The 17,426-nt window shown below is 36.4% G+C and overlaps 2 protein-coding genes and 1 pseudogene across 5 annotated transcripts; all 3 read left to right on the top strand.

Annotated features, from left to right (window-relative positions):
• The first annotated feature begins 942 nt into the window (after nucleotides 1-942).
• On the top strand, nucleotides 943-5,001 carry LOC125196188 (Homeodomain-like/winged-helix DNA-binding family protein). The gene is made up of 6 exons (XM_048094598.2): nucleotides 943-1,369; nucleotides 1,941-2,152; nucleotides 2,580-2,664; nucleotides 3,464-3,547; nucleotides 4,422-4,698; nucleotides 4,820-5,001. Exons 1-6 carry the CDS (start codon nucleotides 1,220-1,222, stop codon nucleotides 4,849-4,851), a joined length of 840 nt encoding a protein of 279 aa, XP_047950555.1. The 5' UTR covers nucleotides 943-1,219; the 3' UTR covers nucleotides 4,852-5,001.
• Nucleotides 5,002-5,566: 565 nt separating this feature from the next.
• On the top strand, nucleotides 5,567-10,533 carry LOC125192599 (THO complex subunit 6-like). 3 transcript variants are annotated; one of them, XM_089070007.1, is made up of 13 exons: nucleotides 5,570-5,869; nucleotides 5,954-5,985; nucleotides 6,079-6,168; nucleotides 6,333-6,403; nucleotides 6,544-6,589; nucleotides 7,322-7,382; nucleotides 7,902-7,955; nucleotides 8,047-8,127; nucleotides 8,661-8,700; nucleotides 8,796-8,905; nucleotides 9,348-9,458; nucleotides 9,966-10,082; nucleotides 10,198-10,533. In XM_089070007.1, the coding sequence occupies exons 1-13, from the start codon at nucleotides 5,654-5,656 to the stop codon at nucleotides 10,285-10,287; spliced, it is 1,119 nt and encodes a 372-aa protein (XP_088926133.1). In that variant the 5' UTR covers nucleotides 5,570-5,653; the 3' UTR covers nucleotides 10,288-10,533. The 3 variants fall into 3 exon arrangements, with proteins under 3 accessions (XP_047946185.1, XP_047946183.1, XP_088926133.1); XM_048090228.2 differs by lacking the exon at nucleotides 10,198-10,533 and having other exon boundaries at nucleotides 5,567-5,869; nucleotides 9,348-9,463; nucleotides 9,966-10,085; XM_048090226.2 differs by lacking the exon at nucleotides 7,902-7,955 and having other exon boundaries at nucleotides 5,569-5,869.
• A 2,167-nt stretch (nucleotides 10,534-12,700) lies between these two features.
• On the top strand, nucleotides 12,701-17,058 carry LOC125191876 (uncharacterized; annotated as a pseudogene). The gene is made up of 3 exons (XR_007171270.2): nucleotides 12,701-12,901; nucleotides 14,111-14,234; nucleotides 14,462-17,058. The product of XR_007171270.2 is annotated as an uncharacterized LOC125191876 (transcript).
• The last annotated feature ends 368 nt before the right edge of the window (nucleotides 17,059-17,426 follow it).

Below are 17,426 nucleotides of genomic sequence, written 5' to 3'. Positions count from 1 at the left end.
TATTTTTTTTTTTTTTTTTTTAAATTAACCCTTATATGAAGGAGAATATTATATATAAACTTCTTTCTTATATATAAACTCCTAAAAAGAAGGAAATTACAACTGAGGTCTCTACAACTGAGGTCAAGAGAGCTCGAACTCAGCACATCATACATTGATGTCTAAGTTACTTGCCGCTAGGACAAAGGCTCTGGACGCGGCAAGCTAGAAATTAGTAAAAGAATTAAGTGCTAGTAATAAAATTCAGACTCTGGGAGCCAAAATTTATAAGCTTTTAATAGTAACTACGAACTTATTAAATTTAGTAAAGAATAACAAACCTATATTTATTTATTTAAAATAGTAGTAGTAGTGGTGGTATATATCTCGTGTGGTTTATAGAAAACACCAAAAAAAGCAACTCCAGTGTTTAGAATAAGGACAGTATTGGGGTGAAAAAATTGGATAGCTATAGCCAATATGGACTTTCGGAATTTGATACACTGTTTTTTACAATTACGGGCGACATAAATGAATGTAAAAAAAATGGAGTATAATATGGATTAAAACTTGGAAATTGATTTGCATTGGAAATTGGTGCCAATTTTAAAAATTATGAAAAAAAAACAAATAATAGGTGGTAGATTTATGAATCAAGTAGTAGTATTTTTGTAACATTACTGATTGACGAATAAATATTCATATTATATTTCACCATGTTTTGATTTGGAATTTGTGGTAATCTAACCGCTCACTGAGATGATTTCAGTCTTTTATATATTGAAAAAGTTAAAATTAAAATATTCCGACTAAAGGTGTCATATCGAAATATTCCTATTTCACCTTGTTTTGGTTTGGAATTTGTGGTAGTCTGACCGCTCGCCGAAATGATTTGAGTCTTTTATGTATCGAAAAATAAAATTTGAATATTCCGACCAAAGGTATCGTATCGAAATATTCCTATTTCACCTTGTTTTGGTTTGGAATTTATGATAATCTTGGCTCGCCGCCAAGATGATTTGAGTCATATCGAAAAAAATAAAATAAAAAATGAAATATTCCAAGCCGGGTGTGATATAGAAAATTTCCCATTTGACGTTAGTAAAAGGAATGAGAAAACAGAGTGTTTCAAATTTGGGCAAAAAGCTTCTACATTTCGGAGGCGGCCACACCTTATCACTGCTAGCAGCGCCGCCGCAACCCACATCCGTTCTTTGCCGTTGAGCTCGGGGACAATCGAATGGGCAATCCAAAGCAGAAGTGGACCTCCGAAGAGGAGGAAGCTCTGCGCGCCGGGATCGCCAAGCACGGCGCCGGAAAGTGGAAAAATATTCAGCGAGACCCCGAATTCAACCACCTCCTCTTCTCTCGCTCCAACATTGACCTCAAGGTACCTATCAATCTACACTTACTTAGCTTTACTTTCAGTTGACTGTTTCTGGCGGTCGCTCACATGTTTTTATTTTCCCCAACTGCGTCTATTGGTGCTTGCCACTTTCATGGAAGAATAATTGGTGAAATTATGGAATATTTGGAGTTTAGTATACGAATGAAGATTCGCTTTATCATAGTTCATAGGCTCCATCTCAGTTTTTCGTCAGAATGCATTCAATTTCTATCCTATTGAGAGTAGATTAACACGGTTGTTTTATGCAAGTGCTGCCGAGGGCATGTATAGACTGTAAATTAACCTAACTTTTGTATTTAGGTCTTCCTTCCGGTTCCATCTGGAGAAGAATTCTGTCATTTTTTAAGTGAAGGACAAAACTTTGTTTGGGTATTACTTGCACCACAACCTAAACGTAAAGTATTTTATCAATGGTTTACATACTCATTCCGTGATAGTATGTGCGTTTGCTAATCCACATGCTTATGTACAAAAAGAGCTTTTATGAATTTACAGATACTTTGCGACTATTTTGATTTTAGTATTGGGGTTGATGTGTGGGTTGCTTATGCAGGATAAATGGCGGAACTTGAGTGTAGCCAACGGCCAAGGGCCAAGAGATAAATCAAAGACACCAAAAACAAAGGCGAATCCTGCTGAAGCCCCTGCGACTTCACTCCTCATTGCACAGACCACTGCATCTGTTCCATCTTGTCAGGATGCGTCAACTGATGTAGTCATGTTAGATTCTTCAAGGCCCTTACCTGATGGAAATAATGCTTCCAAGTAATGTACTGCTATTCTTTTCTCAACAATTATTACACTGACCTTGATCTATGGTGATCTGGTTAACCTTGAGTTTCGGACATATTAATGACCTGTTTCTGGACTAGTTCTGAGATACTTTTTATGTGATTATCTATCTTGGTTGGCATCAGGCAATACAACTGAGATGTGCTCAGGAGTGTTGGTCTTGTTCCTAGGTTGGCGTGAGAGAGTCCCGAGGGCGATTAAGTATTAAACTTTCCCAACTAATAAAGTTTATTGCAATGGCCACAGTACTTCTGTTTGCTTACAACATGGTAGCTCAAAAGACTGTGAGAAGTCCATGGCAGGACAATGCATCACCGGGGACAGCTAGTCTAGGCTGAAGCAGCAGTATTATTGCCTTTGATATGTTCTCAGTTTAATGAATAATTACATTTATTCTCAGGTATAATTCAATGATATTTGAAGCATTGTCTACTCTTCAAGAGCCAAATGGTTCAGATTCTGGTGCAATCGCTAATTATATTGAGGTTGGTCTCTAATGTCATCTTGATGATTTCTATGTCATGTGCCAGTGTTACTAAAACTGGTTGCAAGTATTATCTGCTTGAAATTGTACTTTCTAAGGATCTCCAAATGGGAAGTTCTTTTCTTGAAATGTAGTAGGGCATCCATAGTTCAGTTAATGCTTGATTAAAAGTGCAGCAAGTTGCAGTTTCAGAGTGCATATTGTTGCTGAAAATTTCTCAAGAAGTAGAACATGTGATAGAGGACAGTTATGTCTGATTGCTGATACAAGTGTATGAATTAGGTTTAACATTTAAATGATATCTTTTGGCATGCTCTTTGGAAATGCTGATAGCCTTGATTTTATATCTGCACTTTGTCTCAAATGTGATTCCTTGGCCTAATAGCAGACCTCATGTTGTATAGCATTAGATTGGTTTCCCTTTCAGTTTCTCTTCTCTATGCTTAAATTTAATGCAGAAGTAGGCGTGATTAGATCTCTATCTCTTAATTTTTTCTCTGAAATCTTCCTGATTTTTTTTCGTTTGCGTTAGCAACAACTGATGTTTATTGTTTACCTTTATAGAAGACAGTTCATATGCCTGAGTTGCCCTTTTTACGCTATAATTTTCCAAACGCTTTAACTAATGTCTTCATGAATTGGTTGGAAGGAGCTTACTTTTAATAGTAGACCAAACATTTGTTATAGTTTTTTTGACCTAAAGACCAACTTATATAATCAAATAAATTTTCTTCTTTGGCATTTTAGACTATACATCTAAACTTGAGATGACAATTGTTTATGTCTGGCCTACCTTGCAGCAAAGGCAGGAAGTACCACAAAATTTCAAGAGGGCACTGAGTTCTAGATTGAGGAGGCTTGTGCAGCAAGATAAACTTGAAAAGGTATTTTTGTAGTTTGTAACTTTGGTTGGTTTTTATTGATGTTACAGAGTGCTAGAGTTCAAGATTTATGCTCGAACTAATGCTTCTTAGCTGGTATTCTATCTCTTGTTCATACACCTCTTCCTAACTCTTCTTTCCCTGAGATTTGATTCTGCCTGTGGATAATTGTAGGTGTATCTAATTTCTTTCGTTCTGTTGATGTAGCTATCACTAAATTTTCACTCCTATGTGAATAAATGAGTTGTTTTTGGAGTAGTTAATATTTGGCATGGACATCAACCTTCTACCTTCTATGACTAAAGAAAAAATGGCCACATTTTTTTGGGCTCTTTGCAATGTCTAATGGATTCATGGTGCTGGTGAAAGGTTTAATCTTTAGCCTTTCATTATCAAATGAAATGAAGTTCTTGATATTTCTTTTAAGATTTTGTAGTATGCTTGGTTTATCTTCACTAAACTTCCCATGACATATATTTTAAATTATCGGACTATGTTGTGATTTTACTAATTAGTTATGCTTATGAAACTTGACTCTGGCCTCAGTGAGTTGAAGCATTAATGTCCAATGGAGTGGTAGCTGATGAATAAGTTATAAATGATGATGACATCATTTGCTTGACTTTTTTTCTCATGGGCTACTTGAGATTTACCTTAGCTTCTTTGATAATAAGAAAGATTGAATTTAGTTCACTGTTCGTATGAGATTCATAAACTTCTTTCCCAAATTTGTGTCAACTAAACTAAGTCAACCACTTCCTCAATACTATCAGTGTCTTTCCTTGTTACAGTTACTATACAGAGTCTTTCCTTGTTAGATTACCAAGTTAATTTGGGATATCAGAACCTGAACGTCTTAATATTGCGTCAATCTCAGGTTCAGAATAATTGCTACAGAATCAAAAGTAAAACAGAGCTAGACACAAGAATCCCCATAGCAAGACCGAGAGAACTGCAGCCCAGACAAGTCCAGAGCATTGGTTATCTAGTCAATACAGTCGAGGAAGCAGCTGTGTCTGCTGCTTATGAAATCGCAGAAGCTGAAAACAAATCATTTGTTGCTGCTGAAGCAGTGAAAGAGGCGGAAAGGGTTACCATGATGGCTGAGGACATGGAATCACTCCTCCAGTTCGCTACAGATTGTCACGACCAAAGTATTATGAGCACCCAACTCTACTTTCTTCTCATCTCTTTTTCAGGAGTACTAAAGTGCAATATATCTCTTCTTGTATGTGGTTCTATGATCATAATGCACTTCTCTCTTCATGCTGGCAGGTATGCGAGGCGAAATTGTTCTGATGGCATAGGATCTATCTACAGTAGAGAAATATCGATAACTTATTTCAGAAATGTGTAAATAACTAAGCAGTAGTTGTATTTTTGTAGACGAAGTATGCGTGCAATTGTTGTACTATAACTTAAATTCATTTACCAGAAATGAAAAGATTCTTCAAGCTCGTATTGGAGCTTATTAAATGATTAAATCAGAAAGATAAAATTTGGTTTTGGGATTTGATTTACAATGAGGGAAAGAATTGTATATCAACTTTGATGGAAAAATTAATTAGTTTTGAAACAGAAGATGATAATGTTCATTATATTGTCAAATCTTGTCTTAAAATTGTGTTGTACAGCTGAAATTTTTAAATTTTGAACTTGAATAACATCTTCCTAACTCTCTGACTGAATGTGTATGCGAATATTGTGGATGGGTGACTAAGCATGAATTCATATGTTTAGTAAATTATGCGTCATATCATCACCAAATTTTTCTGTTATTATTAGTTTCAAATTTGCAATTTTTATAATAATATCATAGCAATATCAATAATAATAGTACTAAATCACAACTATGTAACAAAAACTAAAACTAAGAAAAATAAATACGAGGTTGTGTCACATTAATTTCTTCACTATCTTAAAAAATAATATACTCCTATTTAAATTCTTTTATTTATTCTCTATTCAATTACTAACTATTTATTTTATTATAGTAAGTAGAGTATATATTTTGACTAATATGAAAAATGTAAAGAACAGAGCGCGCCATTTTCTCCGTCTGAACATTTCGGCAGTGCAACAAGCAGAAAATTTAGGAAGATAGATGAGATGGGATTGGGAGTAGAACACCAAATCCATATGGATTGCAGAAACTGGGAGGAAGATTTTTACAGAGACGCCATTTTGCAAGAGAGAGAGACTCTTTCTCGCACCGTTTTCCGGACCGCATACGCTCCAAACCCTAATCCCAATCCCAATTCTGACCATCTCGTCGCCGCCTCTAGCGATGGCTCAATCGCCGCGTACTCCATTTCCGCCTGCCTCGTAATTCACATTCTTCTTTCTCCACGCCTCGTGGTTTGTTAACTATTCAATTAAGTTTCTTTCTGACAATTTTTGGTCATTTAGGAGATGGGCTGCGGAAGCTCCAGGAATCAAAAGTGAGTCGGATTTATCTGGTGATCATGACCTTTGTTGATTGTTTATGCGCGTTGGATACTTTTATACGATATTGACTCTTGTTTTGTGTGAAGTTGGTTAGCTGCGGAGCCAGAGTTTGTGATTCGAGGGCACGATGGACCAGCTTATGATGTTAAATTTTACGATGATTCTTTGTTGCTGAGGTGTTTATTCCTCTTTCGACAACACGTTTGAAGTTGTGTTTGGCTATAGTCTATACATAGTTTTTGTATGAATGCTTGTATCCTGTGGATCGTTTTGTCCTTTCAATATCTGTATAATGTTACTATAATTCAAGATGATCTTTTGAATTTGTGCTTTTATATAGTTGTGGTGATGATGGTCGAATTCGAGGCTGGAAATGGAAAGAAATTTTAGAAAGCGAGGAATCTGAGCAAGGTAATTTTCTTTTATATCGATGTTTCCTGCATATATTGACCCCTTACCACAAAATTATTATACCACATATACCTTTTGCCTCTTTGCTCAACACCTTGGGTATCATCTCATTTTTAAATGATTATGCATTTATTTTGCAGGAGCCAAGATGAAGCCAGTACTTGACTTGGTGAATCCTCAACATAAGTTAGTTATCTGATTTTAAAATTAACTTCTAATGTGTCAAAATTTTTCTGGGAAGCCTTCTTCTATTTTACAAATGTTTTTTGCATTTTGTTTCCAATGAACTTTCATCAATTAGTACAGTCGCATGTTAATATTGGATGCATATGCGCTTTGGGAATTGTTTTGATGCATTGGGTTCTTCAAGAAGTACCGCTTTCCCCGTTTACTCTCCTTGAATTTGTCTAATCTTGCCATAGAATGATATGGCTTTTCTTATTCTTCTCGCTATCTGCTTAGAGACCTAGCACCCAAAGGCCATAGCCTAAGGTATAGTAAAAAAATCACTTTTCACTAAGTTTTGGAAAGTATTCCTTTCACCTATTTTTTTTATTACTATTTCATGCTAGCTAACTAACCTGGTAATCGAAATAAACCTGTATAACCCCGACCTGTTCCAAAAGGTTATTGTTATATACTACAAAAAATGGAGTATTAAACACTTGACTTAAGTTTGGGTTAAAAAAGTACTTCAACTTAGATTGGCTATGTGGTTGTCACTTTTTCTTTTTGAATTTCCAACTGCCCTGGCCATCTATTTTCGCCCATTGTGTCTGTATATTAGAACTTGTGCAAATTCTAGAGTATTACTATTATTTTTCTTTATATTCCTTTTTTTATCTTTAAGTTTTTGTCGTTTCGAATTTTCATGTTTATTTATCAATAATTTCCTTGTGTTACTTTGCTCACTTGCAGAGGTCCTTGGGGTGCTCGTTCTCCTATTCCGGAAAATAATGCCATTGCAGTGAACTCTCAGGTTTGATTATGCTTCCTGCTTTCTAAACTGCTTATGTAGCTTGAATGTGGCATGCGTATTAAGTACACTGCCATGACATGATTAGGTTTTTTATTTATATATTTGTGATTGTGTGGTTCTATCCCTTTATGAGAAGACAACAGAAGGAAGTGCCAGTCATAATTCGGGGATACTAATTTGTTCTGTTACTTTGGTTTTGTGGTTGCCCGTACATATTATTTCAGATTCTTTGAGAAATTAGTTACTTCTAACTTCCACTAATTTGAAGACATTTCTCACTGGTTTATATTTATTGTAAACCACTGGTTTACTGCAAAAGCATTAAATTCAATCTTGAAAACCTAATTTGCTATTTTGCTGAAAAGTTTGGTTTATATATTTATTGTAAAATGTTTGCTAGTATTGTTTTATACAAATGAGAACTGAAACTACTTCAGCCTTTTAACTCCCAAGATACTTCTGTCCTAGATATTACCATCACGTTATATTGATTTTGAAGACATTTCTCACTGGTTGTAGAGTGGATCTATATATGCAGCTGCTGGTGATTCTTGTGCATATTGTTGGGATATGGTACAAATTTTCTTGAGGCTATTTATGTGTAACAGTTTTATTATTTTTATAGAAATAAACTTGAAAGACATAACTTCTGCTTGTGAATCAGGAGAAGTCCCAGGTCAAGATGGTTTTTAAAGGGCATTTGAACTATCTACATTGCATTGTTTCGTGCGAGTCGAGTAGTCAGGTCAGATTTTGCACTTGTTTGATTGCTACACTTTTATATTGAACTTTTGCCACCATAAGGTTTAATCCTTGATAGATTGGTTTCAGATCTCCTTTCCCTTCTTTCTTGCTACCTCTCTTTCTTTTTCATTCTGATCTGATATCAACTCGCCATTCTAGAATATTCCTTACAGATGGAAACTAACTGCTTCCAGTTGGTAATATAATGGTGTTTCATAAAATTCAAATGATTATAAGAGGAACACTCGCCCCCAACCTTCTATATAAAATAAAAGAATAGATAAGAATATGAGAGAAAACGAAGAGATTATATTGGAGTTCTAGATTAACTGTTCAAGAAAATGTAGTTAGTGGAAAAGTTTTGAAGTATATAGTGCTAGGCTGCTAGTGGCTCACGGGTTGAACTAAGATGCTTAAGATGGATATTCAAAATAAAATTGACTGGAGCAGGAAGGGAAGCTCCTTTAATTTCAAAGTGTTCTTTGAAATTCATTAATTAAGTTCTGATTATTCTTTCATCCTTTTGAAATTCAGATTATTACTGGTTCAGAAGATGGCACAGCACGCATATGGGGTATGTTATAACTCCCTGCGTACTTGAGAGTTATGTTTTTTAGCTGGGATCATGTTGTTCTCAATTTATTTATCAAGTGATTTGACATTATGTAGATTGCAAAAGTGGGAAGTGTATACAAGTAATCAATCCAGAAAAAGAAGGGACAGGGGCTTCTTTTCCATGTGTCAGCTGTATTGCTCTTGATTCTAGTGAGAGTTGGATGGTAAGAGTGGCTGAATGCACTGTGTTCTTATGTCTTCTTTTCTCAGACTGCTGCATTTGATCATGCAGTGAAGCACATTATTGAATCATGCAATTATGTACATATGTTTATAAGATCTATAGAGAATGCAATTTTATTTATAATACTAAAAACATCTATATATAACCAGTTTTTTGTAGTCGTGACCTTTATTTAGCTGTGGCCAAATAATTTGAAAGCATTTCCATAAAGAATCAGTTATTGAGGTTATTTTAATTGCAGTAGGGATTACCAATGAGACATTCTTTTTGTTTAGCTTGTAGTTTTAAAACATTTCTGAAACTGTGCTGGTGAATGCAGGAGCAACACGGATTATAAATGACACCTCTTCCCTCTCCCTCTCCCTCCTTTTTCTCCTATCATAGTATCATTATATGTGTCTCCTATATCTGTGTGTTTGCAGGTTTGTGGAAAGGGCCAGTCTTTATCACTTTGGAATCTTCCTGCCCGTGAATGCGTTTCTGTTGCTAGAACTCAGGCTTCTGTCCAAGATGCTCTATTTGATGAGAATCATGTGAGGTCTTGTAAATCTTCGTGCTATTTTACCCACTCTTTCTCTTCAATGATAGCTCATAGTTCGTGATCCAGAGTCCGAAGTTCATATTCTAGCTATCTACTTAGTGACAGCACAGATCTCTTAATTGTCATGCTATTTCTTGATATGTTGATGATTGTTATTTGTGGTTGTAGTTCATTTATATAGAAACTTAGAGTGATACACAACCCACCTGTTTTTAACTTTTCTGCAGGCAGAAATCAAATAAGTTTCTCAAATTATGACAATCCTTGTGAATAAAGTTAGATTTCAATTTTCTTTGTTACCTTATGTCCTTCTGGTATTGGATGGACACTGCATGATCTTTAGTGACTGTATAATGTTTGGTCTGTTGTCTGTGCATTTTGATGTACTGTTCCCTATTGTATCTTCAACATTGAACGGTCCTATTTCTAGGAAGTTTCTCAGTTTATCTTTAGCTTACTACTTTGGATTCATCTGCCTTACGTCAATGTCTTTCCTCAGATTCTAGCTGTTGGTGCAGAACCATTACTCACACGAATAAACATGAATGGGGACATTATTTCCCAGATCCAGTGTGCTCCAACATCCGCATTTTCCGTTTCTTTGCACCCTTCAGGGGTAAGTTATGTATCCTTTGAAATTGAATCAATTTATGAAGATAAGTAGTGTTAGATTACTCAGGTTAAGCCTATATCTACTCACTTGCCCATATATGTTTCTGCTTACTTTCCAGGTAGCAGCAGTATCTGGCTATGGAGCGCTTGTCGACATGATCTCACAATTCGGGAGCCACTTGTGTACATTTCGCTGTAGGGGCCTATAAGTTGAGTATCATGGCCTTGTTTGTCAGCATGAACTTTAATTTGTGAGTGTCTGCATCCACTCCTGTCCACTGCCCATCATCTTCCATGAAAATAGCTTTTGTGCAGCAGTTGAATGTGAAAAAACTAATTTTTGAATTCTTTGGCTTCATATGAATTATGTCAATTGAAACTCGCTTGTTGGTTTTATTTGTTCTTTCTGTCAACTCTATTTATTTTAAATAAGGTTCTGCTTGCTATGCTTCTTAGGGTGTCTCCAACGGCGCCCTTCCCGTTTGCCCGTCGGGGACGGGCGACCTGACGGGCGCCATAGTGGGCGGGAAGGGCGCCCACGCCCGTCCCGAGTGCCCCTGCGATGGCCTCGCCCCTCCCGTCGACGGGCGAGTGGGACGGGCGCCACTGTGGCGAAGGTTGCCCGTCCCACTCGGACGCCCGACATTTTAAGTTTTTTTTTTTTTTTTTTTAAAAAAAAAAAAAAACTCTATAAATAGGACTCCTCCAACGTCATTTCATTCACACCACTTGTGTTGAGCGGTTGCGCGCATTTGCCGACATGCGGCAAAAAAATGCCCATATTCGACTTCAGGAGGATATCATCGAAGAGGTTTGGACGCGGAGGGGTGGACACTGATGTGGTTGTTTTTTTTTTCTATCTACTATGTAATTTTTTTTTTTCGAATGATGTATGTTTTTTTTTATTGAAATATTCGTATTTCCCGTTCGTATTTGGGTCGAATTTTAATTCCGTGCATTTTAATTTAATTGTGAATTAATTTAATTGTGGGAAGGGCTAGTGGGAGGGGCGAGTGGGAAGGGCTAGTGCAGTGGGAAGGGCGAGTGATATGGCAATGGAATGGGAGGGACTAGTGTTGACGTGGCATGGGAAGGGCGAGTAGGAGGGGCGCCGCCGGAGACACCCTTATGGTATGTGCAAACTTGCACTGACAGAAAATCTAGAATGACTTGCCTACAATATTTTTGGGTTTGTTATAGTTTCTATGCCAAAATTTTCAAATCTACCCAATTTTTTAGTATATAAAGTATTTAATGCATATCTGATCTTTTAAATGTTAGTATCAACTCTATCACTGGACTAAATTTTGGCGCCAAATAAATAGTGACTTGCATGTTGGAGGCTTTTGTGTAAACCCCCCTTCGAAAATAGCTCAAACTCATGCAATTTTATTTTGGAAGATAATTTACACATACGGCTTGCACCGAAAATTTAATTCGATTTGATTATATTGTGAAAGAACAAGTATAAAATAAGTATTTTATAAAACTTTGGGATTGAAATTACATTTAACCTTTGTGGTTTGATCAAATACTAGGCAAATAAGATGGAAGTAGAAATTACATTCATTCCACTATTCTATTTCATATGATCTAAAATTTTTATGTTTTATCCATGCAATTATTATATTACCACTTATCTTTAAAATTTGTTAACTTTTGGATAGTTTTCATATTAAATTATTAATCTTTGTAGTTGTTTCATTCGTATGAGAAAAAAAAATTGATAATGCTCATTTTTTAAATAAAAAGTAATGTTGTTTTAGAATACCATTAAAAAAATTTATATACAACAATTGAGAAAAATTAAAACTTTATAATTTAATTCTTATATTTTCATATCTTGTGAAACTGAGATTTTGGTCATGGCATAACTCATGCAACTGCCATGGAAAATATGGCAGACTTCTTTTGCACGAGTCATGCCTCTAGATGGAAAGGCACCCAAGTTGTACCACTCTAGCGTAGCTTCAAGATCATTGAACGATGATGCTTGCACGAACATTGACGTAGCTTCAGGCACGGGGCGCTCTGCACTAGCAGGAGAAATGTCTTTCAAGTTCTTTTTAGCCTCTTTCTCGAATGAGTCGAGTAATTGATTTGAATCACTGCTCCTCTACCTACTCTTGCATATATGCACCTTCGCTCTATTTACCCTTGCATCCCTATATTTATCTTAGAACTATAATCGACATGACCCGTTCGATTTTGGTTTTCCTTCGAGTCAAAATTGCGGTCGACAATTTTCAACTAACAGCCTATAGGCCGATTCTAGAGCAAATTGTCGGCTCAAAAAAATAATAACATCACTATTTTAGGATCAATTGTCTTATCTTGATGCCCACAAATTAATAATGGGATTACTCACTGAGATTACCAACGAAGATCCTAATCTTTGACCCGCCTATAATCGAATCTAACTAGTCTTCCCTCTAAAATAAAAATGACTTATAAATAAACGACAAAAGCCATTGGGCCTTGATCCAATTAAAGTTGGCCCAAGGCCCAATCAGTTGTCCCCTTAATCAAATTTTTTATTTATAAACATTCTTTAATTTATTTGGATCTACGTCTCTTTCAATTGAAATATATAAAATGGCAAAATAAATTTCAGAAGAATTGAGGTTCCCTTCATTCTCCTCTCTCTCACTTATCACTTGTGTTTTCCCCAAATTTTCACTCTGTCCAATTTCCCTCCATTTTTTCCCTCTGTTTTTCTTTCGATCTTTACAAAAATCTTTCAAACCTCTCTGTCTCTCTATCTCCCCCGTTCTCTCTCCATCTTCCAACTGCTTTTCCATTAAATTCGCGGAACTGACAAAGGTTAGCCTGACATATGATTATCTGCATGTATCTATTTAGTTGGGTTTGCTTTGCGAATCATCCCCGATTGAAGTCTTGTAGCTGTCTCCATGTCTGTAATTGTATGGATTGTATCGACTATGTGAATTCACAATTTTGTCCATTTCTAGGGTTTTGTTTGATTTTATTGCAATTCGTTTTCGATATGTTACCTCATTGTTTCGACAATGAAGGCTTTTCTCTTTTCATCGACACAAATTTAACATTTTTACTACTCCTATATTGATATCGATATTGATAGGATGGGAAGACTTAAATCTTTGTTTTTTTTCATCCCATACTCATATGATAGTATCCACTGTAACTGCATACCTTCTAGACTGTCAAGGAGTTTCGCTTTTGGTTTTAAAATGTTTAGCTCCTTAAGATAGTTAGAGGTACTTGGTATGGTGGAATGGAATGTCATTCCTACCTCCATTCCATTCCTTTGCTTGGTATTTTATTTCCTTAGGAATGACCATTCCATTCCACATGGGAATAGCCATTCCCTCCATTTAGCTAAGGAATGACCATTCCATTTCACACCCCCTCCCACACACACAGCAAAACACACACATACCACCACATACACACACAGCCACATATATACACACACATCAACATATACATACACCACATATGCACACACTCATTTACTTGTATAGTACAAATTTATATGATCCAAAATATTGACAAAAGTATTTTTGAATAAATATTTTTTTTATAGATTAATTATTCATATTCCATTCTATTCCTATATTCCATTCTATTCCTATATTATTTGTAGTTACCAAGCATAGGAATGAAATCAATCAAGGAATAACAATTCCATTCCATTTGTAGACCTTACATTCACCAAGCACATGAATGGAATCCATTCCATTCTCATCTCCATTACATTCCCTCCTCATTCCATTCCATCATACCAAGAAGCCCCTTAAGGAGTTTGGATCTGAAGAGAACATTATTGTTTGATTTTGATATCTGTACATGTGGTTGAAGTTATAATAGTCTCTTTCTGCATGATAATAAGTTACAAGCAGGGCATTCATAGTTACCTCTGAAAAATATTTGACTCCCATTTCGCATTGTTCCACTAAATGTGTCCTGTTGAGTATCTGGTAGACCAAAATGTATGATTTGTATATATATATTTTTAATTTATTTGGATTTATTTGTTTATTTTTACAGGTGCAGGTCCAGATCTTTGATACTGATGGTACCATGAATGCATGAAAGCTATCAAACTACCCTATATTGAAACAATGTACTGTGGATGTTTCGTCAAGCATATTAGGAAAGCTTAAACCTCAAGGTTATACATGCAGACTTCCATCTTTTTTAACTTTGCTATTGTCTGAGGCAGTGAAATTCGACTTGTATCTTTAGTTTATTTCTTGTTGGGATTGATCAAAGTTGTGATTTAACTCCTTGGTACCAAGCTTTACCAATAGCTTTTTTTCCTGAGAACTTTACCCATTACTATTACATAAGTGTGTGTATAGAGTTTTTGTTTTACAAACAAATTCAATGTGGATGCAGGTTCAAGCACTCGAGTTATATTGTATGATCTAGAAGAAAACTTTCTTTTCCTAAGACTAAGGTAATTTGGGGTATTTCATTGCTAGACAATCTTGTATCTCTATACTATCAATGGACTGCAACAAAGATGAGGCTATCCGGGCCAGGGAATTGGCTGAGATGAAAATGAAACAGAATGACTTTGAAGGGGCTCGTATTGTGTTGAAGGCACAGAATCTTTATCCGAACTTGAGAACATTTCCCAGTTGCTTAGAATATGCGATGTTAATTGTGCAGCTCAAAAAAATGGTGTCCGGATCTGAAAAGGACTGGTATGGAGTCCTTCAAGTTGCAAAGTTTGCTGATGAGATGGCAATCAAGAAACAATACCGGCGGCTTGCTCTTTTTCTTCATCCGGATAAGAATCAATTTTCTGGCGCAGAGTCTGCTTTTAAGTTGATTTGTGAAGCAAACGCGGTGCTTTCAGACCCTCAAAGGAAGTTTTTATATGACCAGAAGATTAGGGCAACGGTTAGATCTGGTCCAGTAGTTCCCCCACATCACCACTTGAATCGAAATTATCAATTTAACAAGCAACATGGAGCTGAGATCAAAGTTACCAATGCTTTTCACAGTATGAACCAACATCAAACCGCACAGTCGAGCTTTTCTGTCAGACAGGATGTATTCTGCACAAGTTGCCCATTTTGTTGTTTAAAGTACATATTGAATAGATAATTTGTTAACACAACTTTGCGCTGCCAGAAATGCTTAAAGACTTTTAGTGCTTTTGAAACGGCTGGTCAAGGTGTTCCCATGGAGACTTCTCAGAATCGGGGAAGTAAACAGGGTGTTCAAAATGGCAAGGGATTTTCGGCTTCAGAAATGGCATCTCAGTGGTGTGCCAACAATCAAAAAGTCCAACCCCAACCAAGTGTTCGGACAGAAAGAGTTTTCAAAGATAAGGGGGTAGGAAGGGCTGCAAAGGTCAATGGAGACTTGAAGGCCAAAAGAAAAGATTCTGGCATTATGACACTTCCAGTGAATCTGACTTAGAAGATGACTATGGTGTTGCAACTGAGCTTAATTCTGGACCAACTAACGGTCATTTTCCACGAAGATCATCTCGGAAGAGGCAAAACGTATCCTACAATGAAGGTGTTGGTGATGATGATAATGATGCTGACGATGATCTTACTAGCTCACGCAAGAGATCTCATGGAAACAAATTACCAGAATCTGTGCAACATGAGAATCAAAGTGGTTTACATGCTGATGCAGAATTTTCCAAGTCTGAGAGTAAAGAAACAAGATCTGTTTTCCCTGAAGGAAGACCCTATGATAAGTCTGACAGTGACAAAGGAGTCAAGAAAAAGGGAGAAGGCTGCTGTACTTCAAACATTGGTGCTGATGCAGTTGAAACTGAAACCAACTCTGACATGGATGCACATTCTAGTGATGATTCAGATAATAACCCCGGTCAATATGATGATCCAGAATTTAATGATTTTGATAAGGATCGTGATGTTAACTGTTTTGCTTTAAACCAATACTGGGCTTGTTATGATTCAGTTGATGGCATGCCAAGGTTTTATGCAAAGGTGAAGAAGGTACAACTCTCTACATTTGAGTTGGTGATCACATGGTTAGAAGTTAATCCTGCAGATGATATTCACAGAAAATGGGTAGATGAGGATTTGCCTGTTGGTTGTGGTAAATTTAAGGTTGGGACAGTTCAAAAAATGTCAAATCGCCTCACATTTGCTCACCAAGTGCACTGTGAGAAGGGCAAGAGAGGCTCTTAAATCATACATCCGAGGCGAGGGGAAGTTTGGGCTATTTTCAAGGATTGGGATTTGAGCTGGAGCTCCCAGCCTGATAGTCACAGAGAGTACAAATATGAAGTTGTGGAGGTGCTTTCAGATTTTGATGTAGTAACTGGCGCAAGAGTTTGCTACTTAGATAAAGTTGGAGGATTTGTGAGCCTTTTCCAGAGAAGTAGCCCGAGCGTCATTGAGTCTTTTATGATAGGGCCCAATGAAGTGTACAGATTCTCACACTGTATTCGTTCTTTCACAATGACAGGCTCTGAAAGAGAAGGAGTTCCAGTTGGCTCTTTTGAACTTGATCCTGCTGCCTTACCTCTGAATCCCGATCACTTGTGGTACCCTGGTAAATCAAAGATGGGGATCGATAATGTGGGGACTGGAGCTAACTTTGTACCACCAAAGTCGGGTTTAGGAAAATGTAATTTTGTGGGATCCGATACGAAGGTGTTTGTGGATCTGGAGTGTTCTGATGGGTAGATTTATGAAGTTCAGAGAATCCCCTGTCCCCTGTGGAGAGATTTAACTGTATAAAGAAGTATCAATATTAGAAAAGAAACAATCATGCGGTCTGATGGAGATGAAAAACAAGCTAGAAGATGAAGGTAGCAGTTTTGTTGGAATTGGCTTGAGATCACAAGCACGAGAATCTGTTTTCTTTTGTTATCTTATTGAATGAGATCTGTAACAAGCAGCAGCTTTGAAGGTGTGCTGCTTTGAAGGTGATATGTATCACTTTTGATTAGAATGGGAATAGTGTAGCTGAAATGAAATATATTTGACCTTGTTCTAGTTGGTACGACTCTTTCTTGATTTTTGTTGCTGCTCCTTTGTTCTAATGCAGAGTTCTTTATTGTGTTCTTTTCAGATCTCTTTTGTTAAATTGGTTTTGATTCTCAACCATCATTTCATTTGATTGAAACAATCCAACCCTTGGCCTAGGCAAAACCGGACCGAGCGTCAATTCTCGCGTGATTGAGTCCTTTGTGATTTAAAGAGAAATGTTTATTAAATTTAAAGGAGAAAAACTAACATTAAGACATAAATAAATCTATATCCATTACATGTTTTAATTTTTTCTACTGATAGTACATTTTATTTAGTACTCCTATTTTCTTGTTAATTTAAAAAATTATAGTATTATTCATTCAATAAATTAA

Source organism: Salvia hispanica, chromosome 4, assembly GCF_029641045.1.
Source record: "Salvia hispanica isolate PSC_SH4W2 chromosome 4, Shi_PSC_v1, whole genome shotgun sequence".
Classification (NCBI taxonomy): Eukaryota; Viridiplantae; Streptophyta; class Magnoliopsida; order Lamiales; family Lamiaceae; genus Salvia; species Salvia hispanica.
The sequence above is the reverse complement of the archived record's forward strand: the minus strand, read 5'-3'. Positions and strand labels throughout refer to the sequence as shown.

What these genes read in the sequence shown, in the direction of transcription:
- LOC125196188 (XM_048094598.2), top strand. Translation starts at nt 1,220, where the DNA reads ATGGGCAATCCAAAGCAGAAGTGGACCTCCGAAGAGGAGGAAGCTCTG. An exon ending in CAATCGCTAATTATATTGAG is followed by an intron (nt 2,665 to 3,463) that starts GTTGGTCTCTAA and finishes CCTACCTTGCAG; the next exon opens with CAAAGGCAGGAAGTACCACA. An exon ending in AGCAAGATAAACTTGAAAAG is followed by an intron (nt 3,548 to 4,421) that starts GTATTTTTGTAG and finishes CGTCAATCTCAG; the next exon opens with GTTCAGAATAATTGCTACAG.
- LOC125192599 (XM_089070007.1), top strand. Translation starts at nt 5,654, where the DNA reads ATGGGATTGGGAGTAGAACACCAAATCCATATGGATTGCAGAAACTGG. An exon ending in ACTCCATTTCCGCCTGCCTC is followed by an intron (nt 5,870 to 5,953) that starts GTAATTCACATT and finishes TTGGTCATTTAG; the next exon opens with GAGATGGGCTGCGGAAGCTC. An exon ending in ATTCTAGTGAGAGTTGGATG is followed by an intron (nt 8,906 to 9,347) that starts GTAAGAGTGGCT and finishes GTGTGTTTGCAG; the next exon opens with GTTTGTGGAAAGGGCCAGTC.